At 54.2% G+C, this 25,346-nt stretch overlaps 1 protein-coding gene across 5 annotated transcripts; it reads left to right on the top strand.

Annotated features, from left to right (window-relative positions):
- The first annotated feature begins 625 nt into the window (after positions 1–625).
- On the top strand, positions 626–23,433 carry HDAC11 (histone deacetylase 11). Of its 5 annotated transcripts, none has more exons than XM_055344249.1 (10): positions 626–678; positions 1,654–1,802; positions 4,119–4,219; positions 15,153–15,269; positions 16,374–16,416; positions 18,130–18,206; positions 19,245–19,307; positions 20,346–20,442; positions 21,319–21,497; positions 21,668–23,433. In XM_055344249.1, coding segments are annotated over exons 1-10 (1,044 nt in total). In that variant the 5' UTR covers positions 626–676; the 3' UTR covers positions 21,884–23,433. The 5 variants fall into 5 exon arrangements, with proteins under 5 accessions (XP_055200224.1, XP_055200227.1, XP_055200226.1 ...); XM_055344252.1 differs by having other exon boundaries at positions 21,319–21,444; XM_055344250.1 differs by lacking the exon at positions 626–678 and adding an exon at positions 701–805.
- Positions 23,434–25,346: the final 1,913 nt, after the last annotated feature.

Here is a 25,346-nt window from a genome sequence, read left to right on the forward strand (position 1 = left end):
AGCCCAAAGGACGTGTGGGGGTTGTGCTCGTCTCACCTCGGGGCCGCCAAAGACGGCCTCAAGTCCGACAGGCCATGGATTTCACTAGGTCACAGACTGCAGTGCCAGAGCACCCGCCTCGCACGTTACTGGTGGAAACGGAGTCCCCGGAGCGCAGACGCTCCTCCAAGGTCACACTGCGCGTCCGCCGCAGAGTCCGCCGGGAAACCAGGCGTCCCTAAGTCCCAGCCTCGGGAGCGGGCAGGGGCGCAGGGCGGCGCGGGCGGGGCCTGGGCGGGGCCTGGGCGGGGCCTGGGCGGGGCCTGGGCGGGGCCTGGGCGGGGCCTGGGCGGGGCCTGGGCGGCCCCTCCCCCGGGGGCCGGGCCTCGCGCGGGGGCCACGCCCCCTGGGGGCGGGCTCTCGAGCCCGGCGGCACTCCACTGGGCACGCGTCTGCGGAAGGCGGGACTTGGCGCCTGACAGCCGTTGGAGGCGTGGCCTCCGCCCTGCGGGCGCGCTCCCTGCGGGTCTCCCGCCCTCTGTGACGCAGGCGCGGGCGCGGGCGGGGCGGAGTCGAGCCTGCCGGAGCTCCGCCCCCAGCGGAGGCGGCCGAGGCCGGGGGCGTGTCCTGGGCGGGGCTGTGCCCCGCCCCGCCCGGTCGCGGAGCAGTGGCCAGCGCAGGGAGGGCCGGCCCCGGGATGTGAGTGAGGCCGGGGTGGGGGCGCGGGGTGGGGCGCCGGTCCAAGCCCCCGGGGCTCCCAGGGGTCCCTGTGGGCGGGAGCACGAGTGCGCGGGCTACCGGGCGGGCCCGCCAGGTGCGAGCCCAGGTACGGCGGGAGAGGGGCCGCTCGCGCCGGGTGAGCCCGGGCCGGCCCCGCGCCACTTCTCTGCGGCCCGAGGGACCGACCAGTGCGGGCCGCGGGGCTCCGACCTGGGCGAGGGCGCGCGACATGCGCGGGTCTGACGTCTGCTCTCTCCCGGGCTCCACCAGCTGTGCGGAGGCCCCCCCGCCCCGCAGTGGCAGCAGCAGGAGCCTCGTTCTGGTCCCGGTGCGGCGGAGGCGGAGGTGTAATGTGGGGGAGGGGGGTCAGCTGCGTGGCGGGACTGAGGTGCTCTCCATCCCTGGCGGCGGGTTGGGCCACAGCCTGCGTGAACCCAGACCTGCTGTTTCTGGGAACTGTCACCCCAACCCCCAGCTCTCCGGGTAGGGCGCTTTCTGTGCTCAGCTGTTTGGATGCATTATCTCGCCACAGTCACATATTTTACAGTTAAGGAAACTGAGGCCTAGGGCCGCACAGCTGTTTAGCCTAATTGTTGTAATGTGGAGGTGAGATGCTGAGGCCTTGCAGCCAGATTCACCTGGGTGCACATCGGGCGCCGCACAAATCTGCAGTGTGACCTTGGGCATGCCTTGGTTCCCTCTCCAGGCCTCCGTTGTGATGCTGGTGCTTACCTCCTAGGGCTTGGGTGAGGTTTGGGTTGGATAGTGCAGGGAAAGGGCCAGTGCGCAGTAAGGAGCTGCTCTCATGACTTTGTTGCTGTTGCTAAGTGGCCCTTTTCCTGGGGCTGACGGAGCTAGAGGTACTGGGTCAGGGCTGCGTGGTCAGGGAGGAGGAGGCTGCTTTCCGCACTGAGACTGCCCCCATGTGTGTGTCTGTCCCTGTGCACACGGAAGGCCACACACAACTCAGCTGTACCAGCATGTGCCGGAGACCCGCTGGCCCATCGTGTATTCACCACGCTACAACATAACCTTCATGGGCCTGGAGAAACTGCACCCCTTTGACGCGGGGAAATGGGGCAAGGTGATCAGCTTCCTAAAAGGTATGGAAGGCCCTGTGAGACCCTACATCTGTTTCTTCCAGCTCACCTCCCCCACCCCAGCCCCCAGTCCCCTCCCTGTGTCTTCCCTAACACAAGCTGCACTGTTCCACCTCCAGGCTCAGCCCTCAGACTGCCTTCCGCTTGTGCTGGCAAAGAGTCTTTCAACAGACTCTGAGCATGATATGTTGCTCTTAAGTCTTCACTGCTCCCCAGCACTGTGGGCTTGGATCCAGTCTCTGTCCATGCAGGCCCAGGAGAACGGGAGCTGATTAAAGATGGACAGAGGGAAACGGAGGTTTAAAAAAATCCAGTGTCTGTTCCCCATAAGCTCAGAGAGTCCAAGAAGCAGGGTGCCTTTGCCCCAACCATACTGATTACAGATGGAGCAAGTTGGAGCCCAGAAAGGTTAGGGAACATGCTCAAAGTCACACAGCTACTAAGTGGCAGAATGGGGTCTAGAACTCAGAGCTCCAGGCTCCCACGTTTCACAGCTCATTCTGCTGACTAGGGTGGTGCTCTGGAGTGTAGTTTCAGCTTTGGCTCTGGTTTAGGTGGGAAATACAGGAATCACAGTAGGCTAGTGTGAGAATATTTTCCCTACCCTCCCCCCCCCACCCCGTATTAGGGGTTCTTTAAATTGACAGAAGTAGGGAATGTTACCTAGCATAGGATGAGGCATTGTGGATCTTGAAATCACACAATCCCGATCATGCCATTGAGAAAGTTTCACGTTGGGGCTAGCCTGTCTTTAACACCGAGGCCTATCTTCCCCTTTTAACAAATGTAGAGGAAGCAGCAGGCTCTGCACGTTGCAGAAAACAGAATCAAGATACAGATTAATAACAGTTTGTCTCTATCACATATGTTTTCTATTTTTGGTTAACTTCTATTTATGGCGATTGATACCAATTTTCCATTTACAATAGTGGCCAGAATGAGTATTCGAAGAAAACTCTAAGTAGAAAAGAGTACAAGTGGTGTGCCAGGATGGTGAGAACCCCGGTGTGGGGACGGGGGTGGGGTGGGGTGGTTAGTGAGACCAGCCTGCTACTCACATCGAGGTTCTCTTGCCTTCTAGACTATGTATGGTCCTTCATGCTCTGTTTCCAGCAGACCCAACCTGAGCCACTCCCCCATTGCCCTTTCTTGGGAGCCCAGCAGCTCAGCATAGGGTTTTTTGTCTCCCTCATCTCTGAGCTGACCATCGTCCTGAGGTCTCTCCTCTGAGGATGTGGGTGGAAAGGAGGCAGGGGGCACATGGTGAAGGGCCTTCAGTGCTGCCAAGAAAAGAGCTGGCCTTTTGCCTGAAGGCATTGGGGAGCCATGGAATGTTAGTAAGGGGAAGAAGAGAGAGTAGAGAGTGCCTTCTGTATGTGGAGCTATATGTGGGAAATGTATGGAGCCGGTTGGTTTCTAAAGGTTACACATTAACACTGTTTCCTTAGATTCTGACCTTGTCCTTATGATTTCTCTAGAACCCAGAGCATCATGAGTCTGTTCTAACTGTGCCCTAGAGCACTTCCTGCTCTTGGCTTCAGCATTTTCTTTTGCAAAACAGAGCAAATCTTGCCTGGTGGATGCAACGTTACCCAAACATCAATTATTTGCAAACCGCTTTTGGGACTTTGCCATATTCTCATACCACCTGCTCCATTGTTTACTTCTTCTTCTTCTTCTTCTTCTTCCTTTTTTTTAATCAACTTAGCTTCTGCTTTAAAAAAAAAAAAAAACCTTAAACTTGTTTTAAAAGGAAACATTATATCATCTAAATGGGAAAATCCAGTTTCATTTGCCATAAATAGAAGGTCATGGTTAAAAAAATAAATGCAGCAAAACTGTAATTTTCAGGCTGCTTACTGTGGCCTGGCAGTCTGTGTGGCTACTGCTTTTTGGGTTAAAAAGGGAGATAAGCGAGGGCTTAGGCAGGCCTTAAAGAGAGGCCATACCCACTGAGCCTCCTATGACATCACCAGAAGGTGGAGGGAGAATCCAGAAGAGCTTTTCTCACTTTATGTTAACATTATTGATTTCTGTTCCCCCTGCCTCTGAAAGCTGTCCAGCCACACCTGAGCTCACCTCTGGGCTGTCAGTGGCTTGGGAAACAAGGATTGCTGGGTGCCCAATGTCTAATGCCCTCTGGCCTGAGGGCCTGGCATCACGGGAGGTCACCTGTTCACAGAAGCCAGCAGCTGCCCACCTCCTGACTTGGGGCAGGGTGAGCAGAGGCCAAGACTACAGCCTACTGGAGGAGGTGGTCTGGAGCTGGGTCTGCCTTCAGGTCATCAGGGAGATGGGCTGCCCACTTTGTGGTTTCAGAAGAGAAGCTTCTGTCAGATGGCATGCTGGTGGAGGCACGGGAGGCTTCGGATGAGGACCTGCTGGTGGTGCACACAAGACGCTATCTCAATGAATTGAAGGTACAAGGGTGGGGGCCTGGGGGGCTGCTGACTGGGAGGGGTGGCCAGAGCAGGGGCAGCCCAGCCTGGGGAAGCACAGCCTCCAGGGGCTCCATTCCTGCTCCTCATGTGAGCCTGTGGTCCCCAAGAGAAGGAGAGAGGTGTCATAAAAAGGCAGATACCAGGGATGGGCTAGGCTGCTCCAGGAGGTAGTGAGCTCCCTGTCCCTGGGGGTAAGAAAGGGGAGGATGCCCATTTGGTGGAGTTTGAACCTTAATAGGGGTTTCTGGCTTCTACATTAGTGCCTTTCAATCTACGTTCTATGAACAAGCCTCAGAGATCCTTGCTGACGTGATGGGTGAGGGGACCCCCGTCCCTTGTCCCTATCCAACCAAAGCTGTCCCATTTAGGTCTATCTTTATGTTGGACTGAAGTTTAAGATTCTATTCTAAGAACTGCTACTGCTAAAGATTTGTTGAAAACTGCTGGGCTAGAAACTAGTTTGAAACTCCCTGGGGCCAAGCAGGGACTATAAACAAGTGGTCAGGCAAGTGGGGGTGGTGTATGGGGGCAAATGGGGGAGCTCCTGCCCCTTCCCAAGTGGGTAGCTGCTACTCAGCTCCACTGTGGGCCCAGGGTGGCCTGGGGCCTGGCTTTCTAAGAGAAGTTAGAAATTCAGATTATTAAGCAGCAGTCCCTAGTTTCTTAAAGTGGCAACTCATTTCAAGATTTTTAAATCCCATCTGCAGACCAAGCCAGGGTCTGTGCTCATGTGCTCGTGACAGTGTGCTGGTGACTTCTTTGTGGCTATAGGCCACAAAGCTCTCATCAGTGCTTGAGGGTCTGAGACCCCTGTGTGAGGTGCTCCCCTAGAGGGGATGCTAGGCTGGAGGGTTGCATCAGAACCTGGTGCTGCCAGCCTGCCCTGATGGGGGCACGGTCAGGGATGCCACAGGTTCTCTGCCAACGGTATGGGAGCCCAGACTCCTGACCCCCAGCTCATCTTCGACCTAGCACCATGGCAGATGCTAGAGGTCACCAAGTGCCTCCCCTCTATAGGTGTAAAAGCCTAGGCCCAGAAAGAGGCCACATCTGCTCCAGGTCACCCAGGAAGTCCAACAACCCTCAGGGAGACCCTAGGTAGGGCATCTAGACAGTCTTCCCGGCTCCTGGTCATGGCTGCTACCCATCCTCCTCCCAGACTCTGGCCCGAGCTGTGAGAATTCTAGATGGAGTTGCGACAGTGTCAGCTCATGAAAGATTACCAGGAAGAGGTTGAAACCTGGATCCTGGGAGAGAGAGGTGTGTGAGGCCTTGGCAGGAAGCCCAGTCCTTGGCTGCCCTGGTTTCCTGGGGACCCGGACATGCATGGTCACAGTCCACAGCCCAGGAGCAGGGCCAGGAAGACATGCCTGCCAGAGTCCAGAGGGTGAGGGTGGGGAGCAGGGACAGATGGCAGCAGGTTGGGGCAGGGAGGGACCAGAACAGAGTAGGGCCAGGGTGGACTGAATGTGAATGTGCCAGGGGAAGGCTGGGGGCAGAGGGGATAGGCTCTAGGACCCCACCTGTTTGAGACTTCAGGAGAACTATTCGGGGCTGACTGCATGGCTGGCCTTGGGCCCCTAAAAGCCTAAAGGCAGCTTACTGTGTGATAAATAATAATGATAAAAAGTGTTGACTGGTAGAGACCTAAGTAGAAAAATGAAGTCAAGAGCAGGAGAATTCAGATATGCCGACTGGGAGGACTAAGCAAGATGCTATGATTGGGCTTGTGTATTTGGTTTGGAGCTCCCTGGCAGCAAGAGCATAAGGAGAAACATGATGATTTCCATAGCACCTACTAAGGTGAAGTAGTCAATCTTTCAGCACATCTGTATCAAATACCGACCATGTTCTGGGTACAAAATGAAGAGTAAGCAAGTTTCCCTGCTCCCATGGATTTGCATTTTTGTTGTGGGAGACCGAGAAGAAAGAAGTAACCACACAAGAGGACTTCACAGAGCACCAAGGGCTACAAAGGAAGGAAAATAGAGGGGTAGCTGGGTGGAGGGCGATGGTTGATGGGGTGGCCTGGGAGGGAATAACATTCCAGAGCCACACGCCAGGAAGGGGAGGGGACTTTGGCTCCTAAAGGGTGAAAGGGGGAAGGGTGCTGGAGGCTGCACAGCACACGGTCAGGATAGGCTAGCAGCACCCAGCCACCCTGGTCTTGCAAGCCATGGGAGGAGCTTGCATTTTGTTCCAGGTGCCATGGAGGAGTGATGAGGTGTGATGTGTCCTAGAACTTCATGCAGGACATGGGCCCATCTGGGGAGTTTTGGCATTTAGGGGCTGCAGCTCAGGAACATCCCCCCTGCCCCCACCACATTCACCTGGAACAGTGCCCTGGAGAGTTCCTGCAGGTTTCTTGGCTCTTCTGTGCATCCTGTGGGATGCCACCCCCTCAACTGCCCCACCTCACTCTGCCCCCCACCTGTGTCCCAGGGCTCATGCCTGGTCCTGTCCTGGTGTGGCCTTCAATGCTTAATATTTTAAGCATGGAAGGAGATGCAGTAGCCTGAGGTTTGCCAAGGTGTTATCCATTCAGGGGAAGAAATGTTTATAGAGCACCTGCTGCGTGCAAGGCCCAGAGTTGGCCCCATTGAGGGTTGGATTGGGCCAGTGCCAAGTTGTTGCCTTCTGCTAACCCCAGTGACTGTTTGCCTGGGGTGTGGGCTAGTGTGATGCTGATCTGACATCTTGACCTTGAATAGTGCTTGGGATACATTTATCCAGCAAATATATATATTTTTTTAATCCAGTAAGTATTTAATGAGCACCATTCTGTGTTCCAGGGAAGATATAACAAAAGAGATAGAGCCCCTCTCCTTAGAGCCCCTGGCATTTAGGTGGGAGAGAGTCAAAGACATAATGAAGTCAATGATATGGTGTGTTCCAAGGCACTCAGTGCTGTGGGCAAAAGTACAGCAGGAAAGAGGGTGGTGGGGACTGCAGTTTGAAATAGGGAGGCTAGGGAGGGGCTTACTGACGTGATCATGGACTGGGGTGGTGAGGGAGAGAGTCAGCTATGTGGGAATGTGGAGGGAGAGCATTCCAAGTAGAAGGATCAGCAAGTGCAAAGGCCCTGAGGCAAGAGCATGTCCAATAGGTTCTGAAACAGTACTTGCCACTGGCTGGGACGAAATGGGAGGTGGGGGAGACTGGCAAGAGATGGGGTCAGAAAATGATCAGGGGCCAGGCCACACAGGGCCCTTTGTACTGCTGTGGCTTTGCTCTGAGGGCCATGGGAGCCAAGGAGTGTTTTAAGCAGAAGGACATGCAAGAGAAAGAGAACCATGGGTGCCTGAGGCACAGGAAGTCTGGCCACCTCTTGGACTTGGACCTAGTCACTGACCTCACAGCACTGGGAGTCCTTTGGGGGAGGGAGACCTTAGCAGCAGAGCAGGGGTGGGAGGGGGCTGAAGTCTCAGTGGCAGAGGGTCTCTGGGGAAATGCCCCCCCTCCAAGCTGCCTCCTATTCTTCTCTCTCTCTCTCTCCTCTTTTCTTCCCTGAGGGGACTCTTGTCTCCTTTTTTCTGTCATTCATGGTAAAATCCAGATAGCATCACCAGTAACCATTTTAAAGTATAAAATTCAGTGACATTTAGTACATTGACAATGTGGTGTGACCATCATGTCTCTTTAGTTCCAAAATATTCTCCTCGCTCCAGAAGGAAGCCTTGAGCCCACAAAGTGGTTATTCCCCTTCCCGCCTTCTCCCCTGCGCCTGGTCACCAACCACCAGCCCGTGTTCTAACTCCATGGGCTTGCCTTTTCTGGATGTCTCTTCCTATGCGTGGAATCCTACAATATGTGGCCTTCAGTGTGTGGCTTCTTTCGCCAAGCACAAGCGTGGAGTTTTCAAGAATCATCCATCCTGTGGCATGTATCTGCACTTCATTCCTTATTATGGCTGATTAATATTCTGGTGTGTGGAGAGACCACATTCTGTTTATCCATTCATCAGTTAACGGGCATTTAAGTTGCTTCTAGCGTTTAGCTTTTGTGCACAGTGTTGCTATGACTGTGCCTGTAGGAGTATCTGCTTAGGTACCTGATTTCATTTATTTTGCTTGTATTCCTTGGACTGGAATTGCTGGTCATAGGGTAACTCTTTGAGGAAACCCCAAAATGATTCCCATAGCAACTGCACATTATATATTCCTAACAACTGTTCAAAAAGGTTCTAATATCTCTACATTCTCATCTGCCCTCGTTTTCTGGTTTTTGTTTTTCATCATGACTAACTTAGTGGGTTTGAGGTAATATCTCATTGTGGTTCTAACTTGCATTTCCCTAATGGTTCATAGCACTGGTCATCTTTCCATCTGTTTTTTGGCCATTTTTGTATCCTCTTTGAAGAAGTGTCGGCCCAAGTCACTGGCCCACATTAAGAAATTAGATTGTTTATCTTTTTGTTGTGAAGTGTTAAGAGTTCTTTGTGTGTTCTTGATATTATATGATTTGCAAATAATATCTTCTCCCATTCTGTAGATTTTATTCTTGCTCTCTTGATACTGTCCTTGGTTGCACAAAATTTTTAAATTTTGCTAAACTTTAGTTTACCTATTTCATCTTTTGTTGCTTGTGCTTTTGGTGTCACATCTAAGAATCCATTGCCAAATCCAAGGTCATGAAGGTTGACTCATATGTTTTCTTCTAAGAGTTTTAGTTTGTGTCTAGGTCTTTGGTCCATTTTGAGTTTCAGTGAATGCATATGTCTATCCTATGCCACTGCCACATTGTTTTGATGACTGAAGCTTTGTAGTAACTTTTGAAATTGGAACTCGCAAGTCCTCAAACTTTGTCCCTGAACAAGACAACTTGAAGTTGTTGGGGTTTTTTTTGTGTGTGTGGTTTGTTTGTTTGTTTGTTTTTTTTTTTTTGAAGTCCTTTGAGATTCCCTGTGAATTATAGAATCAGGTTCTCTATTTCTGCAAACAAGGCCATTGGGATTTTGATAAGGGTTGTGTTGACTCTGTAGATGAGTTGCGAGAGTATTGTCTTTTTTATAATATTAGGTCTTACAACTCATGAACAGAAGATATTTTTCCATTTATTTAGATATTTAACTTCTTTCAACAGTATTTTGTAGTTTTCAGGGTGCCAGTCTTGCACCTCCTTAAATTTAAAGTTAAATTTATTCCCAAGTATTTTACTATTTTTGTTCTTGTCAATGGTAAAATGGTAAAAATACTTTTAAAAAAATATTTTATTTATTAGAGAGAGCATGAGCAGGGGGAGGGGAAGAGGGAGAAGCAGGCTCCCTGCTGAGCAGGGAGTCTGACATGGGGCTTGATCCCAGGACCCAGAAATCATGACCTGAGCCAAAGTCAGAAGCTTAACCAACTGAGCCACCTGGGCCCCCGTAAATAGAATTACTTTTTTTTTTTAAGATTTTATTTATTTATTTGACAGAGAGAGAGAGAGAACACAAGCAGGGGAGTAGCAGGCAGCGGGAGAAAGAGAAGCAGACTCCCTGCTCAGTGAGGGAGACCAATGCAGGGCTCAATCCCCAGGACCCTGGGATCATGACCTGGGCCAAAGGCAGACACTTAACTGGTGGAGCTACCCAGGTGCCCCTGAAATCTTTTTAAATTTCCTTTTTTGGATTATTTGTTACTAAGGTATTGAAATACAACTGATTTTTATGTGTTGATCTTGTATCCTGAAACTTTACTGAACTTAGTTCTTCAGTTTAATAGGGGTGTGTGTGTTCTTTTTGTGTGTGTGTGTGTGTTCTTTAGGATCTTCTGTAGCCAGCGTCATGCCACCTGTGAACAGAGATAGTTTTACTTCTTGCTTTCTAATTAGGAGACCTTTTATTTCTTTTTCTTGCCTAATTGCTCTGGCTGGAACTTCCAGTATGAGGTTGAATAAAAGTAGCAAAAACAGACTTCTTTCTATCTTGTTCATGATCTTAGGCTGAATGTTTTCCATTTTTTAGTACTGAGTATGACATTAGCTATGGGATTGGGTGTATGTGTATATGTGCATGTTTATGTGTATGATAGATGCCGTCTACCAGGTTGAGGGAGTTGCTTTCTATTCCTAGCCTGTTGATTGACTTTATCATAAAGGGTGTTAGATTTTGGCAGAGGCTTCTTCTTCATCAACTGAAATGATCAAATTAATTTTTTCCCTTCTCTCCTTTTGCTCCCACTTCCACTGGGACTCTGAAGGGTTGCAGCTGTCTCTTCCTTGAGAGCAATTCTTTTTCTTTTTTTTTTCTTTTTTTTTTTTAAGATTTTATTTATTCACGAGACATACAGAGAGAGGCAAAGACATAGACAGAGGGAGAAGCAGGCTCTGCCATGCAGAGAGCCCTATGCAGGACTCCATCCCAGGACTCCAGGATCATGCCCTGGGCCAAAGGCAGGCACTCAACAACTGAGCCACCCAAGTGCCCCTTGTTTTGGATTTCTGAGGGTCTACCTGAGGAAATCAGGCAGCTGGAGAATAGAGCCTTCTAGAGCTGAGAGTATGGGGCATGTGTGGATCCCAGAGGTATCTCCAATTTCATGTGTCCTGCTATCTGTGAGATCCCCAAAAGGCTGAATTTGAATTGGACATGGAGGCCCTGACACCTGGCCAGGCCCTGAGATAGGGAAGCTCGCAGGCCATGCCCTTTGGTGGGCAATGGACATTAGGCTTGGGCAAACCTCCCTTGTTCATGTCATTCATTCATTCATACATTCATTCATTCATTCAGCACTGTGGGGGTCAAGTTCTGTAGAGCAGCGGTTCTGAAACTTGCTTAAGCAGAGCCTGCTAGGAATGGAGGTGCAAGGGATTCCTTGAGGGCAAGCTTCGCTATGAAATGTATGAGAGAGGATGGGAAGTGGAGAGAAGCTGGGCACACAGGAGGGAGCAGTAGAGGTGTGGCCTCGCTGGACCGCAGAAGAAGCTCTGGGCTGTCTGAGGATCAGGGCCAGGCTGTCACAGCCCCTTATCAGCCAGTCACTGTTTTGGGCTCTACTGGGGGGCACAGGTGAGGTGGCCTCCTCTGAGGAGTATGCAGGTAGAGGTCTGGGCAAGAATAGATAGCATGTACTGAAAGCACCTACTGTGTGCCAGGCATCACTCCTGGCCTTGTCTATATGGCAGTAATGAGCATGTGCCTACCCTCCTGGCCCTTGACATCCTTCTGGAAGGGACAGATAGCAACAGAGACATATGTCAGGTAGAGACAGGTGCTGTGCAGAAAGATGAGGCAAGGGTGGGGGTGGGGGTGGGAGGGGGGTGCCCAGTGGGGGTACTTCAGATGGGGAGATGAGGATAGGCCTGGTGGATGGGTCTAAGTCCTCATTTTAGGACTGATGGGGAGGGGCTCCTGTTTCATGGATGTGGAGTCAGGATGGAAGTAAAGGGCCGTGCCCAAATTCACCAGCAGTGGCAGAGACCTGAGTTGGACCAGTCTGATTCTGAGGAGGACTGCTGAGCCCTGTCCCCGCCCCGCTTCCATCTAGCCCATCTCTCAATGCCCTTGCCTGGGGCCAGGCTCTCAGAGGGCCTGACCTGGCAGAACTGGGCGCTTTCATCTCCACCTGCTATGCGCACGTCCCAGATAAAGTATCTGCCCTCCCTCTGTCGTGCCCCCACACGGCCCCATCCTCCAGGGCCTGGTCACCAGCCTGCCCCACCCCCTCATTTATTTTTCACCCTGGCCACTCGTAGTTTTTCTAGAGCAGCACTATCCAACAGAACTTTCTGCCATGATGGAAATGTTCTAGAAGGGCTCTGTCCAGGAGCCGTTAGCCACATGTGGCTACTGAGCACTTGAACTATGGCTAGTGAGACTGAGAAACAAAATTCTATTTTTTTAAATTGAAGTATGGTTTTTTTTTTTAATCAAAGTCACAAAATTCTAATTAAAATTTTTAAAATTAATTTTAAAGTGAACCCAAATAGCCATGTGTGGCTGATGGCCACTGGATTGGACAGCACAAGTCTAGATCATCAGTAGGCAGTGTCACTGCCTTGTGCAGAAACCACCGCTGGGCCCGGGAGAAGGCTGACACGTCTAGCACCCTCTTTCACGGCCGGAAGTGGAGATGCGTTGGCAGATGTGCACCTTCTCCCAAGGGACCTGGTCCCCTTGGCTAAATCCCAGATGTGCTTCTGGTGACTTTATGCCTGGCTCATGTAAAATTCATTTTCTAGCCTAGGAGGTTCCCCGTTGGTCCCACATGACTGTAGCTTTTCAAAGATCAGTACGTGTTATGTAAAAAGTAAAGCAGGCTGCTGGAGGTTTGTGGCCAGGAAGTTTGGGAAACGGGGCGAAACGAAGTTAAACAGGATTCTTCACTGTGAAATTTAGAGCCTTTAACACACCAGAGGGTGTTGTGAATTTCCAGGAGGCGGACAACATAAGATGTTTCCCAGACTTGTTTGACGCGGAACCCTTTCCTGATGGAGAGCTGAGCTAGACAGTCATTGTGGAACGTACTTTAAAAAATGCCCTTTTCATGGTTTTGCATCTATGTTGGACCCCTCAGGAGGCAGGATAAGGTTTCATTTCCTTTCCATCCTTATTCCCTGCTAGTTTGCTGAGGCGGAGAGGGAGGCAGGGACCTAGTGTGTTCCCTCAGTGACTCATTTAGTTTTATAGTTTTAATTCATAGCAAACGGTGGCTCCTTGCCTCCCATGTGCCAGGCCTATGCTGGGCTGTGGGACTGGTGTGCTGAACGCATAGAGCTGGCCGCCTTCCGCTCCCTGGGTCTGTCCCCCATCACATATGTGCACGCACACACATATGCCACATGCACACAGACGTAGACAGGTCTTGGAGCTTTCCAACCTTCCTGCTCTCAGCCCTAGCACCCCCACCTCCTCCCAGGTCCTGTGGGGCCTCCATGTTGTACAACCAGAGGGCTGGGGCTGAGGAAGGCTGGCTGGGTACCTCTTTTCAGCCTGCAGGTGGCAGAGGTTCCATGGGCCCTGCTCACCAGCTCCTTTACTTGAGTGAGGTAGCCAAGTGAGCTTCCCCAGCCTTCAACTGTCCTCAGCCTTGGTGGCCTGGAAGGGGTGGCCACACAGGTGGTTAGTGCAGTTCAAGGCAGCATGGGTGCCCAGCATACCCGGACCCTGACAATGTCTTCCCTTTTGGCTGGGGTGGCTGCAGTGGCCCCTACAAGGTTGACATGGGTCCTGTCCCGGCCATGAGTGGTGCTCTCTGGCTAGGAAGCCTGCCAGGACTTTCTCAGGTGTGTGCCCTTTGTCTGCCTCACTCCATCCTTGGCCCTTCCCTCTCTGCTGACTCCTTTCCCTCGTTGAACAAACCTTTCCTGCCCTAAATCTCCTCTCCCGGTGGGGGAACCCAGTGGCAGTGCTCCCTGTCCTCAACACCTCTCTCTCTCTTTTTAAAAATATTTTATTTATTTGTTCATAAGAGACACAGAGAGAGGCAGAGACACAGGCAGAGGGAGAAGCAGGCACCATGCAGGGAGCCTGATGTGGGACTTGATCCCTGGACTCCAGGATCATGCCCTGGGCCGAAGGCAGATGCTCAACTGCTGAGCCACCCAGGGATCCCAGCACCTCTCCTTGCTTATTCCTTCCTGAAACTTCTCTCTGCCTGGCCACCTGAATGCCCTACCTCTGCCCTGCCCTAACCTGTCCCAGAACAGCCCTCAGTTGTCCCAGTGGGCTACACTTCTGGGCCTTACCCTTTAGGGGTGGAGTGTTGTGGTTCCAACCTTGCATCCTTGACCCCTCTGTCTGCCTATCCCTCTTCTATTGTCTGTTAACTGTTCCCCTCTCACCTCTCTGGGGCCCTCATCATCTCTGGCTTCCCCCCCACCCTCTGGGGGGCAGTGGCTGCTTCTATTGGAGTTCTCCTACATGGTCCTCCTGGTGTGGCCAGAACAGCTTGGGAAAGCATTGTCTGATGGCTCTCTGCTGCTCTGGCGAGGCTATCTGAGAACAGTCTCTGGCAGCCCAGGCCCTACGTGACAGGCACGGTCCTGTCCCAGCCGCACCCAACTTCTCGGGAACTTGGACTTGCTTTCCGTCTGCCAGCAGGTGTCTTTCCTTTCACCTTGACCCTGATATCTGGGCAACTTTGTTTCACTTTCAAGGTCACTGCCTCCAGAATGCCTCTCTGCTCCCACCCGGACACAGACCGTGCTCTCCATCGAAGGCTTTGTCGCATTTAAGCGCCTCCTCACTAGTCTCCCCCTTGGCACCTGCTGCCCAGCAGACACTCAGTAAATATTTGCAGAGGGCCCTGGGCCCCACTGAGGTCCTGCCTGGGTGAGAGCAGACGACGCAGATGCAGGTACATCCCCAGCCAGGCAGGAGATGGTTCAGGATCTGGGTGCATGGACGTTTGCCCAGGGGCCTGGGCAGGGTCATAGGGAAGGCTGTGTCCTGATCTGGGGGCAAATGCCTTTTGGGTACCCTGGGCCCTCCTGCCTCAGCAGCCGAGATGAGGGCCTGATCCCCCTTTGGAGGGAGATCTGATTCCCGGTGCATGAAGAGGTCATGCTGTGCCAGGAGAGCAGGAGACCTGGGCTTCCAGTGCTGACGCTGCCAGTGACTCACTGTGTGACCTTGGAAAGAAAGATCTTCCCAGGTCAGGGCCTCAGTGTCCCCCTCCTTTTGTACAGTGGGCAGGCTGGGCCAGTGCTGGGTCTGCCAACCCCTGTGACTTGCAGCTCTTGTTGTGGGCACAGGAGGGCAGCCAAGAGCTGTGGAGCACAGAGGAAGGGACCGACAGTTTTAGGGAAACTGCTCTTTCCCGAGCCCAAAGCTGGGTGGGGGGCTCTCATTTCTGACCAGTTTGACAGTCTGCCAGACTGGAAGTTCCAGGGCACCTTGAAACCGGCACTACAAGGAATCGGATTTCCCAGCTGCAGCCTCTGAGCTCTGCCAGCAGTGGGAGGCCAATGGCCTGCGTCTCTCCCTCCGCAGTGGTCCTTCGCTGTTGCGACCATCACAGAGATCCCCCCTGTCATCTTCCTCCCGAACTTCCTTGTGCAGAGGAAGGTGCTGAAGCCCCTTCGGACCCAAACAGGAGGAACCATCATGGTAGGTGGGGAGACTGGCAGAAGGACCTGCTGGGCTTGGGACCCCCACACCTCTGGGCTTCCCCCCCCCACCCCGCTGGAATATGCTCCTCCTTCTTGGTAATTGCATAAAATCCTAAATAGTCCCCCAGGCACAGCAACAAGGACTTTTTCTCCCAAAGCCTCTCCCACGTGCTCTGCTGCCTTGGGGACACTGAATTCCTTGTTCCTCCGCCCCCCCCCCCCATTGGAGTTACCATATTTGCTGGTATATAAAGACATGTCCCTATGCCCCAGAGAGTATATAATCAAACTGGCACCCATATACTCAACTCAAGGTGGAAAAGCAAACCCCCATGACTTCAGTGATGGGTCATGCTCTGCTCACCTGGCATCATGGGTATGGCAGTAAAGAGCACTTGCAGCAAAATGAGGTTTCACATCCCCTATGTAGTTGTCTGTAAAACACACAGAGAGAGGCAGAGACACAGGCAAAGGGAGAAGCAAGTTCCCTGTGGGGAGCCCAATGTGGGACTCGATCCCTGGACCCCGGGATCATGCCCTGGGCCAAAGGCAGACGCTCAACCACTGAGCCACCCAGGTGTCCCAACATTTCAGCTTTAAATGTAGGATGACCTAATCCAGGGCTGGATCAAGACCTGTTGATCCTGATAGTTTTCTTTCTAGCTTTGCAAATTTGTACCTTTTTGTTTATTTCTTGAGGTATTACTGCCCACCCCTAAATGATGATTTCTTATAGGATTTTGGTATTCAGGCTGCTGTATTTCCATGGGGAAAAAAAAAAGTCTATTTTCCCTTTGAAGGCCCTGTTAAGATCATTGTCAGCTCACATGTGATCATAACCACTTTGATATCTTCCAGTTTCTTTGCATAATTGCAAAGGGGCTGATGTACTGCACATCTCATATGCCAGCCGACCCGGTACTTACTTCCAAGCCTGAGTCCGAGCTTGCTGGAGGGTGGGTACCGCCTGAACCCTACCTTATAGGTCAGCCCTACGTCCCACTGACTGGACCTAGTGTCTATGGAATGAAGGAGCGAATCCTGAATGAGTGAGTGAGGGAAACAGTTGCCTGTGCCTCTCACCCTGTGCTTGTCTCCAAAGGCAGGGAAGCTGGCCATGGAGCGAGGCTGGGCCATCAATGTGGGTGAGTGCCCTGGCCAGCCTGGCCTGCTGGGTCCTGGGGGCTGGGAGGGCCAGGCAGCTGCTCTGTGAGGCAAGGCTCTGGTGCCTCCAGAGCCACCCCGAACCTCCTTATTAAGTGGGATGGGGGACAGTATGCAGTCATCTGGTGTCTGGGAGGGATCAACCAGTGCCTCCATCTGGTGTGGAATCCTTCTCTAAAGGAGTTCCCCAGCTCTGCCTTTGCATACTTCCAGTGACAAGGAGCTCACTCCTCTGCAAAAGCCTGCATCATCACCTGGGCAGATGAATGGGGCTCAAACCTGCAGCATTTCAGTCTTTTCTGAAAAACTCCCATCAGCCTCCTGGGACCCAGGACCACCTGCAGGGGTTTGGTCACATGATGGGCAGACAGGCCTGGGTCAATACCATGTCCTCCTCGGGGACCTGAAGGCTGATAGTCTGCGGTTCCCCGGACTCCCCTGTAAGCCTGGCTCATGGGATGGCCACACATATCTTCCTTGTCCCTTATCTGTCCCTCACTGAGGCGCAGCACTTCACAGTTAGCACACCTCTTTGCTGTCTGGCCTCTCATCTGAGCTGGGCATCATTGTTGTTGATCCCACTGTACTGACAAGGACACAGCTATGGGGAGCAGCCTGGTGGCTTGCTCAGAGTCTGGAGCAGAGGACCCCTACTTTGCCTGTGAGCTCTGCAAGGCCAGGGGCTGGGGCTTTTCCAGGTTGGCATTGCCAGGTACCCAGCCTTAGGTCTGGCATAACTGTGATGTTATGATAGACTGCTGAACAGATGAATGAAAGAGGCACACTCTGCACGTCTACAGCAGGGTCCTCACAAAGACCCAGGGAAGCCCTTCTCCCGTGGAAGGTGTTGTGACCTGACAGTTAAGAGCCCAGGCCCGGATCCAGCCTGGGTTTGAATCTTGGCTCTGCCGTTAGTGAGCTGTGTGATCCCAGGCGAGGTGCTGAGTTTCTGTGTGCCTCAGTTTCTTCATCTGTAAAATGGAGATGATGGTACTAGTGCCCCCTCTTGGAGCTGTAGGGAGGTTTCTGTAAGTTCTGTGCCCAGTCTGGGAGTTCACAATTGGCTGTTATCTCACTATTAAGATCTGTTGGTGTGAAAAGAGGCGAGTCCTTTGTAGCCAAGGGTCCTGGATTTGAACTGCTGGGTGGGACAGTTGTTGGGCTTAGTTTCAGAGGCCCCTGATACTCGAGTTCTTTTTGTAGGGGTTGCAGGGCAATGGGCTCTCAGGGTGGGGGAGAAGCAGGGGCCAGATCCTGGTGTCCAGGGCCTCCCCATTGCCATAAGTGGCCATGACCAACAGAAGGTGCCCCTCCTGGCCATCACTTTCTACCACCTGCAGAATGTGGGTGATCCCAGAGTAAACGGGCCCCCATAGCCCCACCATCCCTTCCAGGCATGGGAAGTCACATAGAGGTGGCCTGGCCCTACAGAGGCAAGGAACAACTTTTTGCCTTGGGCCCCTGGGGGTTGTGACGGGTAGTGGGGGGGGTGACTTGTCAGGACCACCCTGAGAGGGTTTGTGCTCTGGGCAGGGATAGCCTTGATGACAAAACTGTCTTCATGACTCGGGGTTCTCAGTTCATTTTGCCAACCTGGAGTTCCTGGAGCCTGGCTGAGCAGGACTGGGATACGGGCAGGATGTAGGGGCAGGGGAGTGCCTGGCTCTGACCACACCGTGTCTGCCTTCCCACAGGTGGAGGCTTCCACCACTGCTCCAGTGACCGGGGCGGGGGCTTCTGCGCCTATGCGGACATCACACTGGCCATCAAGGTGCGCCCGAGAGCACGTGGGGACTCGCCTCCAGGAGCCCTCACGGGGGTCCCCCCGCCACCCCCAGTTTGGTGTTCTCCTCCACATGACAGAGAAGGGAACTGAGTCCCAGGAGGGGAGGAAGCGTGCAGGTTGCCCAGGCAGTCACTTGCTCATCTGCATGGCCTGTTCTGCAGGGAGATCGCACAGCCTCCAACAATGGCAGGGACAGGAGACAGCAGCCTATTTGTCAACAATATAGGGAGCGCACTGCTCCCCCAGAGTGAGGAGCAGGTAGAAATAATGATGGGGATTGCAATGGCTGGTTCCGGCAGGCTCAGCCCTGCCCCAGCCTGCACTGGCCATGGTGCACCTCATTTATGCCTCACCTGTGCAGATGAGGAGACCCAGGCCCAGATAAGTGAGGGACAGGGCTCACACTGTCCCTGCTTACACCTCTGTGGGGTTGCAGAGCTCCCCTTAACCACCCTGTGCCTGGCCTGGTTCTGGCATCAGGAATGGCCTGGTGTGGTCTCTGTTCTCACAGGGCACACAGACTAATAGGGGCGGGGGGACAGGTCAGCAGACCCTGGCCATTCAGAGAGAGGGATACACGGGAGACCTTCCAAGAGGGTGGGGAAGGGGAAGGAAGACTTCCCGGAGAAGGCGGCATGAGAACTTGGCCTTGCAGGATAAGGCAGGGAACGCAGGATGAAGTTCCAGGCCCAGCCTTGAGGGAAGGTTTCCCCCTTCCAACCCCTAAATATTTCCTGAGGAATCCTGGGCTGTCCCTGAGGGCTAGCCTGACTGCCCTGCTCCTGACCTCCAGTCCTCTAGGTCACAGCACATGCTGCCTCCTCCAGGGAGCCTTCCCTGACCCCTCACACATGCTTCTCTCAAGCCACACAGTCCTCCTGGGCGTGTGAGGTCTTTGCCTGGTGGCCTGATTGTCCACAAGTATGTGTGGCCTCCCGCCTGGCCCTTTACCAACTAGGAATCCCCGGGGCTGTGTCCTCTGGCTGTGTGGGTTCTCACTGCCCCCCTCTCTTCCCCTGGCAGTTTTTGTTCGAGCGAGTGGAGGGCATCTCCAGAGCCACCATCGTTGATCTTGATGCCCATCAGGTGAGTACCCTGTGGGGCTGCAGTCTCCTGGCCCTGCCTCCTTGGGCCCCCATGACAGTCAGCTGTCACATGACTGCCCATTGTGGGGCTCCCTTCCCCCTGGGAACATTGCCAAGCCCCAGGCCGAGTCTCTGCCACCCCCACCCTGATCTGCCTTTCTCCTCGCTGCCCATCTTCTGAGCCTCAGGCTGGAAGCAGAGGGTCCGTCTGTCCCTCTGCCCCACTCAGGCCACCCAGAACGCTGGCTTCTCCTTGCTTCTGTCAAACCCAAGGGTCCTTCCTCCCTTCTGACCGCCCAACACACCAGGCTGAAGGCTCTTCCTGAAGCTGGGTCTGCTGATGCCATGCTCTCTAAAGCCTGCTGTGGCTTCCCAGTGCTTCCTAGTCAGTTTGAGGTGCTACCCCCTGTGGAGAGCTGAGGACCACTGTGGCCCTGGCCCTCAGACAAATGCTTACACACCTGTCTTCAGGGTTGCTTGGGCCTGAGGCCACTACCCAAGAACTCACGGCCTGAGGGTGAAGCAGCAGAGGGCAGGGCTTCCTTCTCAGGACTCCAAATTGAGGGTTGGCTCCTCTGGCCAGACAGGACAGGACATTAAATGGGCACTTGGGGACGCCTCCCTCACCCCTGCTGTTGTGCCCTTGTGCTGGCAGGTGCCCCACTGTGGGGCCCGTGACGCTGAGCTTCAGAACCTAGTCACACCTGCACAATCTTTTCCAGTTTACCTTTCACGTCCCCGACCCTAGCTGATCCTACCGCAGACTATAGAGAGTGTGGCAGGGCTAGAATTCCTTTCTCATCCCATGGAGAAAAACTCAGAGGGCTGGGGCTTGCTCCAGGTCACACTAGAAGACCACGGGGCTGGGATTTGAGGTTGAATTCCAGCTCTGCCACTTAACAGCCAAGAGACCCCCTGCCCCCAAGGGCCAGCTGAGCTGCCCAGACACATGGGCCATTTCCTGGGGTGTTGGTGTGGGGGGTGTCCCTTCCTTGTCGAGGGTACCTGCGTGCAAGCAGCTTTCATGTCCTCCCCACAGGGCAATGGACATGAACGGGACTTCATGGGTGACAAGCGTGTGTACATCATGGATGTCTACAACCGGCACATCTACCCTGGTGACCGCTTTGCCAAGCGTAAGCTGCCCCCTATCCTTCAGTGTTAAATGTACTCCTGCTTGGATGGAGCACTCTCTCTGGGGTGTTCCCTACGTGCTGGGCTCTGCAGAAGGCACTTCATTTATTCTCAGCATCCCTGCAAGGCAGGGATTGTTTCCATTTTACAGACATGCAGACTGAGAATTAAGTCGCTTGCCCCATTCAAGACCCCATAAACCTTTCCAATATTATATTAGGGTAATATAATTCCACCAGAGGAATAAAACAGAACCCCTCCAATGTAGGCATTTGTCTGGTAGAAAACAGGGAATGACCAAAAAAGAAACGGCAGGAAAAATTTGATAAATAGAATATAAAATAAGATGGAATAAACCAGGTCAAATATAAAAATTGTCAAAATAAATGGAGTGGGTGAAACTGATCAATCAAAATGCAGAGACTCCTAGATGGACCTGGAAAACACAGCAACCTGCCCGCTTTGCAAATACAGGGGACAGTTGTGCCGGTGCATCTGTTGAGGGTAACTCCGCCCCAGATGTGGCCCAGGGGCACGGTTTCTGAACTGAGTCTTTCCAAGGTGCTGGAGATTTGGGCCTGTTAGGGACAGCAGGGTGGCCGCATTTCTGGGCAGAGCCTCCAGGAGGCGATGAAATCAGATTATCACCGACAAGGGCTCTAAATCCTCAGGGCAAAGTGTTTTATCTGCAGCCCCTTCCCTCCCTTGGGCCCCCTTGGCAGTTCTTAGCGCTCTTTGGCTTCATTTTGGCTGGCATGAGGCAGAGCAGTGCTGGAGTCAGACCCTTTCCAATCCTGCCTGAGGTCCCAGGCAACCCTGACCCTCCTGAGCCTGTTTGCCTTCTTTGCACATGAGGGCTGTCCCTGTCTCCCCCACAGAGGCCATCAGGCGGAAGGTGGAGCTGGAGTGGGGTACGGAGGATGATGAGTACCTGGATAAAGTGGAGCGGAACCTGCAGAAGGCCCTCCAAGAGCACCTGCCCGACGTCGTGGTGTACAACGCGGGTACCGACATCCTCGAGGGTGACCGCCTTGGGGGGCTGTCCATCAGCCCACAGGTGCGCCCCGACCCCGGGGGGGTGCGGGGTCTCCCCTGGGGACCCGCGGCAGCAGGAAGGCGGGCAGCACTGGTGCTTCTCCTGAGTCAGGGAGGGGCCGGGTGGGGAGGGCTTCCCGAAGCCACAGGGACCCGGGCCCGCCTGAGCCGGCCCCCACCCTCCCTCTGCAGGGCATCGTGAAGCGGGACGAACTGGTGTTTCGGGTGGTCCGGGGCCGCCAGGTGCCCATCCTCATGGTGACCTCGGGCGGCTACCAGAAGCGCACGGCCCGCATCATTGCCGACTCCATCCTTAATCTGTACAGCGTCGGGCTCATCGGGTCTGAGTCCCCCAGCCTCTCGGCACAGAACTCAGACACGCCCCTGCTGCCACCCGAAGTGCCCTGACCGCGCTGCCCTCCTGCTCTTCCGTGGCTCCCCGCCTGCCTCAGCCCTGCCCGCCCCTCAGAGCTTCTCCTTTTCTAACCACGGGGGTGGTGGGGGTGGCTGCCAGGAGGCGCCGAGGGGCAGGGGCCGGTCCCTCACAGGGCTGGCCTTGGGGGCAGATCCCCACTCCCCCATTGGGTGTCAGGGGTCTCTGGGCCCCTCAGTGGCTGGGGGCTGAAGGCAGGGCCCGAGTCCCAGCCGACTCACGTGGGGTTGTGGGTCCAACCAGGCCCTGCAGAAAGGTGGGCAGTTTCCCAAGGTCGGAGAATGGGAGGTGAGGCTTTGGGGGCCCAAGTCACAGGATCTGCTTCACCCTGTCTTCCTCACCTCAGGGAGGGCACGGGCAGCCATGGGCATCCGTGTGGGTGGGCCTGGGGGCCAGGTGCCACAGCTCGGCCTCCCGGGGGTGGTGGGCTCTGGACTCCCAGCCGACAGGCAAGAGCCCTGGTCCTGGACGTGACGGGTGGCCCGGAACGGCATGCGAGTGGGTTTTCCCATTTGGTATTCCCCTTCAGTGAAGCAAGGGCTGGACCTGCTTTCCCAGGGCTCCTCGGTGGTGATAAGAGCAGGAGAGGGCCCGAGGAGCCCCAAATCCATGTTCCAGCCATGGTTTTGCCTGTTTGGGGAGAGTAACAGGTTTTGGGGGAAGAATGCTTGGCTCAGTGAGGGGCCTCAGCACTGGAGGCTTGAGGGGGCTGCTGACCCTGGTGGGGAGGGGCAGAGGAAGGTGAAGCCCAGAAGGGGACCCTGGAGATGGGGACAGGTGGCCAAGCTGAGTCCTGTGGGACCTGAGGCCCCAAGTATGGTAGCCGGGCTGGCGCTCCTGGAGGTAGTTCAGAGCTCGCCATCCTGGCCTATAGGTTATATGGGTAAGACCTGGGGCAGGGGCTGGGGGGGGGGGCGGCAGGGGGTGGCGGGGTGGAACAGGGTGTGGCTACAGCCTCCACTGTCCTCACCCAAAGTTCCCAGGTCCTGACTATGCTTGTGTCTGAGTCCCAAGGGGGCCCTGACCTCGTCCTCAGCTCTAATCTGAAGGGAACACTCAGGGCCACCCAGGAAGCTGGGTGGGGTGAGCATCCACGCATCCACCCCTTCACCTGAGTGTGTTCTTAGCGATCATGGGTGGGGGGTGTGAGGAGGGAAAGCGAGCCAGCTGAGGCGTATCCCTGTCCCCGAGCAACCCCACCATGGGGCTCATGTTCACTACCATCTGGGGGTAATCTCGCATCCTCCCATGTACTCCCTTGGTGCTCCCACTCCTGGGGGACAGGAGGAAGGGTTTCAAAATCATGAACTATCAAAAAGACTGACCTCCTGGACTAGACCTCGAGGCACTAACCACGCACTTGTTCTCCGCCCCCCGCCCCCCACCCCGCCCGGCCTGACTGAAGGTACCTAACATCCCCTCACGTCCACCTGGGGCCTGCGACATGTGGGGGCAGGCAGTGGGCTCGCTTCATCACTGTTGAGCTGCTGTTTGTAGAGAACCATAAAGGCTCTTCTTGATTGGACTGGCTGCTGTGTGTTCTTGAGATGAAACATTCTTACCTCCTAAGGATTAGAGGAAAGAAGGGTTTCAGATTCACATAGCAGAGGCTGGACATCAGCAGCTGCCCCATAAATGCTAGTATTTTATCCCATTCTCAGAGTCCAGCGAAGTAGGTCATTGTTCCCATTTTACAGATGAGGCATTTGAAACTCAGCAAGGAATTTGCCCCAGGCCGCACATGTGCTAGAACCAGGCTTGAGCATAGCTCTGCCAGATGCCAAACTATGCGTTCTCAGATGCCTCAAATCTGGCAGGGGGTGAAAGAAGGAGGTGGGACCTGGGAATGTGTGGAGAGGGGAGGCAGCTGGGGGGCCCTGGCAGGGCAGCAGGTGAGGTGTGGGGGCAGTCTCCCAGCCCTGGGCTGTGGTTGGAGCATGGGGATGGGGCACAGGGCTGGTCTGGGGCAAAGGGGTCCAGGCAGGTGGAGAGCCGAGCCTGTCCTCAGCCTGCAGAGTGACCAGGACATCCCCAGTGTTGGTGGCACAGCCTGGATGGGAAGTGTTAGTGCCAGGGACAAGGACATCTGGTGTGATCTGGTGAAGATACCGGGGTGGTGGTGGGGGCAGGGGTCCAGTTGAGCCCTGTGCTGGGTATAAGGAGGATGATGAAGGCTGACAAGGGCCAGGCCCTGTTCCAGGCTCTCTGCACGGAATACCTATCAGACATCACAGAACTTTGAAGTAAGAACTATATTTATCTCTGTTTTACAGATGTAGATATGAGGCTTAAAGAGGGGTTGGTTAGTTGCTTGAGGCCCACAGCTAGTGAGTAGAGGAACAGGATTTGAACCAAGGCCTCAGCTCCAGAACTTATAAGCCATTTCCTCATCTGTAGGATGAGACCTCTCTGAAGGTGCTCATTTAAAGGTGGTTCCAGAAATAAATACTGTAATGCATGGAATGCACTGAGGCCATTTTCTTGGCACCCAGTAAATGTTAGTCATGACAATCACGATTCTCCTGTAGGTCAGGTTAAGAATCAAGGACAGTTGAAGCGAAGTGTTCAGGATCTCTTAGGATCTGTGTGGTTTGCTATTTGCAAATGATAGCCCAAGTTATAGAAACCCAGAGGAACATGCCAACTTTGTGAAGTGCTGAGGGTCTGGCCCAGCAGCCTTGCTGACTGGGTGGTTCTGTGGCCCAGGGTGAGTGTGAGGACAGGCGAGGGGAAGTCTGGGGTCAGACATGTGCTACAGAGAGAACTGGAGGGGGGCAGGCAAGCTTGGGAAAGCACTGTCCAGTGGGAGCCCACCGTGAGCAGCCCTGGTACCTGGCAGGTGTGAGATTTCTGCAAAAGACCCCATCCCGAGCCTCCTGGAGATCTGGAGCGTGAACATCTGACTTGGGAGGCAGAGCAGCTCTTGCCAGCCTGGTACACAGGGGAGTGGGCCTACCTTAGAGCCCACACCCACCATGTGGGAGCTCTGCTCTACCTGGATCTGAATACGGGGCCTTGGGCAAGTGTCTCAGCCTCTCTGAGCCTCCTCCTCAGCCATCCTGGTGAGTCATGGTCCTGAGCCTATGGAGCTGGAGCAGGTGTGTGTGGGGTTGACACAGGCGGCAGCTCAGAGCCTCAGAGGCACCCTCCCAGCTCCTCCCCGTAGACCCTAGTGCCATGCCTGGCTGGTGGGCCAGCTGAGGCCTGGGGGGAAGGGGGTTTCATCTCCCTGAGTTACAGCTCTGTTCTCCAGTTGGACTGGCTGGGGGGCACTCAGACGGGTATTGGAAACAGCAGCGCAGGGTTGTAACTAAGTCACCTGTGGGGATGCCCAAGGCTAGGCTAATGGAGCCCTCGTGGGGGGCAGAGGCAGAAATGAATGTACCAGCGGCTGCATAAACAAAGGTGGGTGCTGGCACAGGGCCCTTCCCAGCCTAG

Source organism: Nyctereutes procyonoides, unplaced genomic scaffold (genome assembly GCF_905146905.1).
Source record: "Nyctereutes procyonoides isolate TBG_1078 unplaced genomic scaffold, NYPRO_anot_genome, whole genome shotgun sequence".
Lineage (NCBI taxonomy): Eukaryota > Metazoa > Chordata > Mammalia > Carnivora > Canidae > Nyctereutes > Nyctereutes procyonoides.